The sequence below is a fragment of the Limulus polyphemus genome, unplaced genomic scaffold (genome assembly GCF_000517525.1).
Source record: "Limulus polyphemus unplaced genomic scaffold, Limulus_polyphemus-2.1.2 Scaffold1030, whole genome shotgun sequence".
In the NCBI taxonomy this organism is placed as follows: domain Eukaryota; kingdom Metazoa; phylum Arthropoda; class Merostomata; order Xiphosura; family Limulidae; genus Limulus; species Limulus polyphemus.
The window spans coordinates 330,320-339,085 of NW_013666640.1; the positions used below are offsets into that span (position 1 = coordinate 330,320).

The 8,766-nt window shown below is 31.5% G+C and overlaps 1 protein-coding gene across 2 annotated transcripts in view; it reads right to left on the minus strand.

Moving 5' to 3' along the window:
• The window catches only part of LOC106461778 (spastin-like), a 76,468-nt gene that overhangs the window by 54,857 nt on the left and 12,845 nt on the right, over window positions 1-8,766 (minus strand). Inside the window, exons 3-4 of one of the 2 annotated variants that reach the window (XM_022388833.1) lie at window positions 6,106-6,189; window positions 4,966-5,187 (exon numbers count right to left, since the gene is read on the minus strand). In XM_022388833.1, the coding sequence (XP_022244541.1) occupies window positions 4,966-5,187; window positions 6,106-6,189 (306 nt within the window). The remainder of the gene's footprint in view (window positions 1-4,965; window positions 5,188-6,105; window positions 6,190-8,766) is intronic. The other variant, XM_022388834.1, reaches the window with a different exon arrangement.

Genomic DNA, 8,766 nt, shown 5'->3' on the forward strand with positions numbered 1-8,766 from the left:
GTGTGTGTGTGTGTGTGTGTGTGTGTGTGTGTGTATATATATATATATATATATATATATATATAAAAGTGAGCAAAAACAAGATCTCTTTGGTCAAACATCATTTCATATTATCACTTTGCAATACAACTTTTTAATATAGGGTAATTTACATTTCATAGACACGAAAATGGACTCTTGAGAATACATTGCAAGCATATTTTGTTTGTTGCTACCTATTATGACATCATCAAGGTACAAGTTGTAATGAACAACTTTCTCAGTTTCTTCATTCCAGGAGTAATATTTTATCATTGTTCTATGCTAAATTATCTCCCTTTTCTCATAATGTTCTATTGTCTTTTCTCTGAAATATGTGGCTTTGAATTCATCTTAAAATTGATTACAACAGAAGTATCAGAAATATTACTTTTAAACTCTGTTTTAATTAAGTACATTGTGCAATTCTGAGATCATTCTTAATCTATGTCCCAGAAACAGCTTCATTTTCACCCAAATATCAACAAGAACAAACATCAATTCTCAACAATTTCATTGATAAGTTTGAAACAATACATGCAACTCAAGCAATCTTTGTTCCTCTAACTATAATCATACTTGTTTGGTGTGCCTAGGTCACACTTTATACAAAGTACTGAGCAATTGTATTCAAATGTTGAGTGGCCACTGAAGATATGTTTTAGAAAATTTTGGTAATAAGCAATTCTTTTCTTGTTTTGGTTCTACAGCAGCCTTGCCTTGAACAGTTTTTTGCATGCTATCCATTGCATCACTAACCAGTAACAAAGTTACATAATATATGGCTATGAGGTTGGGTGCTACATGATGTTAGTTTGTTCATAATTCCAAGGAACAATGTCTCGCCCAGCAATTTATTATGATGACTCCATGTCTTGTTCAAATATACTTTTTCATAATGAGTGCTTTCATGAAAGCAATGGAAAATTAACAATGACACCACAGACTGATACTTTTTGTTCCATAAGAAAAATACACTCAACATTTTCTGATGAAACAATGAAGACAACTGTGACTTCAATAGTTTTCACATTATACCTTTGCAAAGTGCAAATAACTGATTGCACCACTTCACTTACAAGTAACTTTTGATGAAGTAGAAGCTTCCTTCTTTTCACTTTTAGTTTTCTTTGCCCTCTTTCCTCTGACAGCTTTCTTTCAATGGATATCCCACAGCAAACACATCTGCATCAACTACTTTTATTGCACCTGAAACACCTTTTCACTTTGCTGCTGTAAATAACAGAAGGCATAAGACTGTCTTCTGATATTTCATTGATGTTCTTCACTTACCCTCTATGCTTTAAAACATGAACTAGCCCAGAAAAAAAGCTGACTTCTGGTCAGAAATGGAAAAAGACTAGTCAAATGAAAATAAAGATGAATAACTACTTATTTTTAATAAATTTGAAAAATTTACAGATGTTATATCTGGGTCTAATTAAGCCACAAATTTGGAGTTGAGAAAATATGAAATAGCTAAAGGATGTTAAAACAGGAATTTTTAGTTATTGTTTGAACAGCACATAAACTTAATACATTTGCAATATATTATCCCAAGGGAATATGCAATGTAATGTTTGAATTCATTATATTAACCAACAATTGCAAAGTATTACTCATGAATTCATCATGTTGCCTTGATAATAAAATATACAGCGTATACCTAAAAAATTCATATTTATCTGAAGATGAGTAGTGTATTATATCTAAATACATGTTTCCCAAAAGTTGGGCAGTCTTATATTCCATGATTATAATTTTATAATTAGAATCATCAACCAAACACACTTTTATGAGCAGATTTCAGGTACCTGACTCTTGATATCCAATTGGATTTATATAGTTTTGGATGAGATAGCACGATGCCATATATACTGAAAATGTGCAACAGATTTGAAATACTACTTAATTATAGATTAGTGTTCAACTAGTTACTTCACCATTGTTTTTTGAAAATTTAATAAGAATGTACAGGTCCACATGAGTAAGCAGCCACTGCAGGCCCTTTAAGGGAATGTGGCACGTGGCTTGAGACAATGCTTTACATCTCCTTGCTTTTATGTAATTTATGTAAGGAAGACGAAAATAATGTCATACTTTTTTTAGATTAATTTAGATATGTCTGTTACTGTGTGTAACTGATGGTTTGTAAATTATAGGAATATTTATATTTGTGATAACAGTCTGGGTTTGAGGTACATATTTTAAATGTATGTGCTAGAATTCTGCAACACAGAATTTTCAGGAAGTTTTGTGGCTTCATAGAAATCTTCCATGAGTAGTTTTCTACCAACAGAATATATGATTTCAAAACCACGCAAGTAAATAAATTTGGTGCTGGAGCATAGGGCAATATAATATCTACACCCCTGGAGTTAACCCTGAATTTATGGGTCCCCTTCCCGTGTACGTCACAAGGTTTCACTCAGTTACATTTAAATTTTAATTAAGTAACTCTACTATCAATGTACGTCAATGAAATAAGCATTGCAACATATGTTTTAAATTCGGTGATGAGGAACCCACTTTGAGACTAATAATGGCTGGAGACGGCTTGAATGGGTAATGAAGAAAACTTTAATATAATATATTGTACCTAATGATGACAAAACCTTGTTGAAACGTTGTACATTTGCTGTTATGTTAAACTTATATTAAAGTTTTTCTTCATTACCCATTCAAGCCGTCTCCAGCCATAATTAACATATGTTTTAATTCAATGTATTAATTCATTTTTTCAAAAAAAACTCTTAATCTTTGGTTTTGTTGTCCCATGATGCATAAGCATTTACAAGTCTTTTGGTCTTTGTAACTTAAGTAATTTTTCTGGTACAATTGACCTCAATGTATATACAGAAATAGGCTAATTGCTCTGTTTACACATTCTTCCTTCAAATTCCTAAGGGCAAGTTCTGAGAAAGGAACAACAAATCTCTTGGTAACTCTTGACAGAAGCCATGCTCACTTTCTACACAGTCATACGATTTCCCATTCAATGCTATTTATTTCTGTACAGCCAATAGAAAGAGTTAGTTTTAAACTACAATTTTCCATTGATTATTTTCAAATTGACATGCAAAATTTCATACAATCTCTTCAAACTGCTTTTAGTATTTTTGCAGCTTACATCCTTCCTAGCACACTTAGTGTTGTCTTCCACCTAGAACTGTTAGTTAGATAGACAATTAAATTGTACTTAGGCTTTAGTTTTAATTTTATTTTGATTGTGTTATTCCTGTTTTCAAGTGCATATTAGAAAGGTAGAATAATTTTTTAAAATATAACCCAAACTTTGCATCAGTTCATAAGGCTTAGTGTAGTATGCAAAAGCAACAACATTCTGTCAAAGGCTAAGTATCTCTGACAATGATACCATAATATTGCCTGAGGATGCCCTTTGACAAGTGTAATGATAATAATGCTAAAGGACAGCAGAGGAAAAATAAAACATTAAAAATAAACTTTATGTGAAAATGTAAAAACTTGCAATTAACAACATAACCAAAAGATCTTTTAAGACTATTCAATGAACAATTAAAAGGCAGGTAATTTTTTCTATTTCTTAATTTTAAACATTTCTTTGCACTATACATTGATGATAATATTCAGAGTCTGAGTGCAAATAACTATAATACAAAAATAACAAATTTTTAGCTTATATACTTAATTAAAATAATCTCATTCTTTATGTACAAAATACTTGTAATCTTTAACAAAACCTTACCAGATGTTGTGAAGATACATTAAGGAAACTCAGAGTTAACACAAATATTGTTGAATTGCGTGTATCATTTTCCATACAAGCAAGAATCAAATGAGCTAATCCCATAAACTTTAGAGTTATTTTGTAATTTTATATTTTATTTACATAAGTATGTGATTGTTTAGCACTATCATGTGGCTGTTAAGGTGAATTAAATCAAATTTTAGAGAAGTTGTGGCAAAGTATGTATGGAGTCCTTTTTCATCTTATCTAGAAATATTAATTTACTATTTTTTTAAATCTGATTTATGAAGTGAGAAAATCCTCCTTACAGAGTTTAATGCAAAAAAATATTCAAAATCTAAACTGCACACACAAGGAAAGGAAAAACCTTAATTACCATTAAAACTTGTGTCCTTGAGAATGATTGTACCAGTGATTGAAACTTTGTATCTATTTTACAAATATTCTTCCTTACCGTAAAAGCTATAACTTGTAATAAAATAAATATGTTTGAGTTTATTATACAGATAGTTTGCATTATTTATAATATTTAATATAAAAAAGTAAAACCATGGAAAGTAAAAATATTTTATGAATTCAAGACTGTTTCAATTGGTTGTAGCACCAAATAAAAACAAAGGATTTTCCCGACTCCTCAAAAAATAAAGCATTTGTCAGTTAAACTGTCTAATGAAAGCAGTCAACTTCACAGAAAAATTATTAGTAGCCAAGAACAAACTATGATTAAACATTCCTATGTAACACAAAATAGGCTTTGCTACTTTGAAAACAGTTAAAATACCATCCAATGTAAAGTTTACTTATTATGCTATGTAAAGGCCAGAACATCATCACGCAGTTACTTAGGATAATATCAACACTAAATTATATGTTATGCACAGCCACCAATCTTAACCTTGGAATGTGAACACTAGTGCTGAATATAGGAATTTTTATAAACTATCAGTGAGGTTGGGTATGACAAGAAGATAAGATTCATGGAGATATTGTTCATAGCACACGTGAAATTGGCATTTCAGCATTACATCACTTGTTACACTTTTTTGGTAATTAAAAGTGAAACTCTCATGTATTCTTATGAATGTATCAGTGAAAGTAAATATTGATAGGATATGCAACATTAAGTGCAAAGGTTTAATCAAGCACATGGGAAATAAACTGTTAACACTATGTGCATGCTTCCTCAGAAAAGGCAAACAGGAATAAGAATACTATACCTGTAGGGGGAGTGGGAGAAACAGGACTTGGATCTTTTGACCATGTAGGTCCTACATCATTGGTGCCACCAGTGTTCAGTTTAAGCAAGAGGGGCTTCTGCCAGCCACGCCGTTTGGTACAGCTGTTGTCAGAGGCCTGAGTCTTGTCAGCATGCATGTGACCCTCCTGTGCCTGGTGCAGTGGTAGATTCTCTCCTAAGTTTTTGATCCTCACCATGCACTCTGGAATACCACACAATGTGGGCATGCAGCAAGCATTTTAACATAACACAAAACATGCAACTTTTAAAATCCTTACTAAACACAGGAAAAAAATGAAGCTATACTCTTAAAATTACCCACTTTCTTATGAGGAAGAAAAAAGATACTTAAGCACTATCTAAAAAGAAAAAAGAAAAATGAGCACTACAGTCTGTATACATGTTTGTCTATAATATACTTTTTACATTGCAAGTAAAATTCTGACTATGGCAGTTCGAAAGAAATGGCTACCTGTCACATGTCCTTAATTAGATTTTCAATCATACATTATAGTACATGAGTGCCAATAAGAAGTAATTTGGTAATAAACTAGTTTCAAATTAGATGAGTAAACAAACATCATCTTGTAGGTGTAGGGGTGGGAATTTCATTCTAGGCTTGGTGCATGCACAAATATCTTTTCAGCAATGGTGTGAGGTAATAGCTTTGAGTTCTGTGGAGAGGTGAGTAGCATTTCTGAAGTGCATAGAGTTAAGATATAATACTGAATATAGAACAACAGCTAAAAAAATACATATGTAATACTTTATTTGGTTACTTATCAATCTCAGTAATAAGCTATCCTTTAAAACATTAGTCACTGTTCATATCAATTTATGGAATTTCCTACTTGCATTTGCAATTTTGAGTAGCTAAAGGCTAAAATATTTTAATATCATTTGTCAGTAATTATTATCTTCAAGTTCCATTTTCATCTTTTCTTTTTTATTATTTATTCCAGGTCTGCTTCCCATATAATGTTCTATCTGTTAAAAGAACTCTTAAGACATCTAACAAAACTTGCATTACTAATATAATTTATTTCATCAATGGTGAAAAGACACTGATTATAATTTGATAAATACTTTTCAAAATAATGATAATAATAAAAAAAATTACCTAGAAACTCAAGTCTATCCTTTGCCATTTCAAGGTTACTTTTCATCTTCAATTGAAGACGCTGAGCTCTTTCCCACTCTTGCCCTTCACAAACAATATTAGAAACTTAATATACTTATATACAGTTAGGTAGATACTGATACACAAGGCTTTAATAATATCTAAAAACTCCACATTCAATATTGGTCTTACCTAAAAGATAAATTATCTGTTATCATTAGAAACAGTTTCAGTTATGCTTGATTTTGCAGAAATCTTGAAGACCTTAAAATTAATAACATAAGACATCCTGTCTTTATTACTCTGAATGGAAAAATGGAGGAGAATGGTCAATACATACTAATTAACTTAGTAATTTCAGCTTTTACTACTATAATAGGGGCTGGAATGCCAATGTCAGGAGGCAAGGTTCCCTAACTTACCTCCAATGGTAGGACCTTATTTTTGTTTTTCTTTTCTTTTACATTTCTTTAGAGAGCAATCACCTTCCTACAACTTCTGCAGATAGTGAAGGGTGATATACATGTGGGACATTGTGGGATTGAGCACCCACATCTTGCTCTCCTAACTTATTCTTCTTTTTCTTTCTTATTTATGTTTATTATTCTTTCTTTAACATGTGAGACTAGTGAACAGAGGTTAAGACTGGTAGATGGTGTGTCCCCACCACTAAATGTGTCACCTCCAAAATCCAGGGCACATCTTATATCCCACTGTGCCCTGGTGATCTTTTTCAACATATGCAGAATTTTTGTTGTAGTTGTTAAGACTTATTTTGATAATTAAAATATTTTTTTCATCATATGCTTGGTCTTCCCATTTTTAATGCTCTTCTTCTTTTTGATGTTAACCTTTATTTACTTTTAAAATTAAGACTTAGCTATTAAAAAATACAGATATTGCATTTCATACAGAGTAAGTTTGACATTAACTTGTATTTCTTTTCCTGGGAAAAGATGTAACTAATTAATTAATCTTATTATAGCAATTTATCCACAGAAAATTATCATAAATGAATGTCACATAACCAGTACACAGAACCTAAAAAGTAAAATTTTTAAGAGGCTATCTGATAATTGGCCTTTTTTTTTAAAAAAAAAACCATTAAATGCAAAAAACAAAGATTGTTTTAAGTGTCAAATTTTACAGCATATACAGTTTTATGTTAAAGTTATTGTTTTAATGTCTGTCACTATACTTAATAGATACTACTACTTTAATAGAAAAAAAAGAAAAAGGTACTGGATAGTAGTTGAGAGGCATTTATGGGAGGGAGAATTTTGAGTTTTTGGAAAATAGTTTAAGTGTTAATGAGACTACTATTTGAAATAAGGCTAGAGAGAGGTAATGTAGTTGACTACTTCAGAGTTTTTTCTGCCTTTAGGAGAAGAAGAAGAGAAAGAAAGAAAAAGAAGAAAGAAAAGAAAAATAACAGGTTTCATATCTCAGCTGGAAAAATCCAGCAGAAATTAGGCACTAATGGATATTTGTACAGGTGTACTGTGTGGCAACATCAACATAAGATACAATATGTAAATGTAATACAAAGAATTAAGAAATAAAAGTGCTTTGGTATGTATGAGTAAAGGGTATACTTGGCGGCAGCTCATATTGTTGGTGTATAAGAGTAAAGGGTATACTTGGTGGCAGGTCATATTGTTGGTGTATAAGAGTAAGGGGTATACTTGGTGGCAGGTCATATTGTTGGTGTATAAGAGTAAAGGGTATACTTGGTGGCAGCTCATATTGTTGGTGTATAAGAGTAAAGGGTATACTTTGTGGCAGTTCATATTGTTGGTGTATAAGAGTAAAGGGTATACTTGGTGGTCGCTCATATTTTGGGTGTATAAGAGTAAAGGGTATATTTGGTGGCAGCTCATATTGCACTTTCACTTATTCTATAGCAAACATCTCAAATTTCATGAATTTTCTATCAATACTATACACATATAGCACAAACAATGTTTATAGTTTTCTTTTTTTATTTCACACTTTCACTTATAAAACAAAAGATGATTTCAACACATCCATAAAGTGTATATTTGATCATTTTAATAAACTTACTTGTGGGAAAACAAGTATTTGTAGAAGAATCAGGTTAAACACATATCAGGCTGTTTGACTTTCTACCTAAAACTTAGGCCAAAACATAATTTTCAGCCTTGGAAATGTATGAAAAAAGAACAACAAAAACAGCCTTAACAAACTGTTAAAGCTATTCAAATAGAAAGTAGCAACAAGTGACTCCTGATATGAAAATTTTGTATTTTAAATTCAGGATAAAATAATGAACTAGTTTGGTAGAAATCTTGACTATCTTAATATCCATCCCATTCCTCAGTCAGTACAACACCAAGCACTCTGGTGTCTTGTGGTGGGTTAAGGTACATGACATCAAGAAAACTTCAAAGCTGTCCTGATTTGAAATTATAACATTTTTTATTCCCTAAACTATGACCTAGGTGGTTTTTTATTCAAGGAAACTCCTCACAATCCTAGCAGCACAATACTGAGGATTACACTGTATCAAGATAAAGCTTGGTTGAATTGCACTCACAAGTCACAAAACTGGGTTCAATTAAAGTCAATTAACTGTCAAGCAGTAAATCTGCCTACCAACATTGAATTACACTGCTACCAAACTGATCATATTAAGAATGG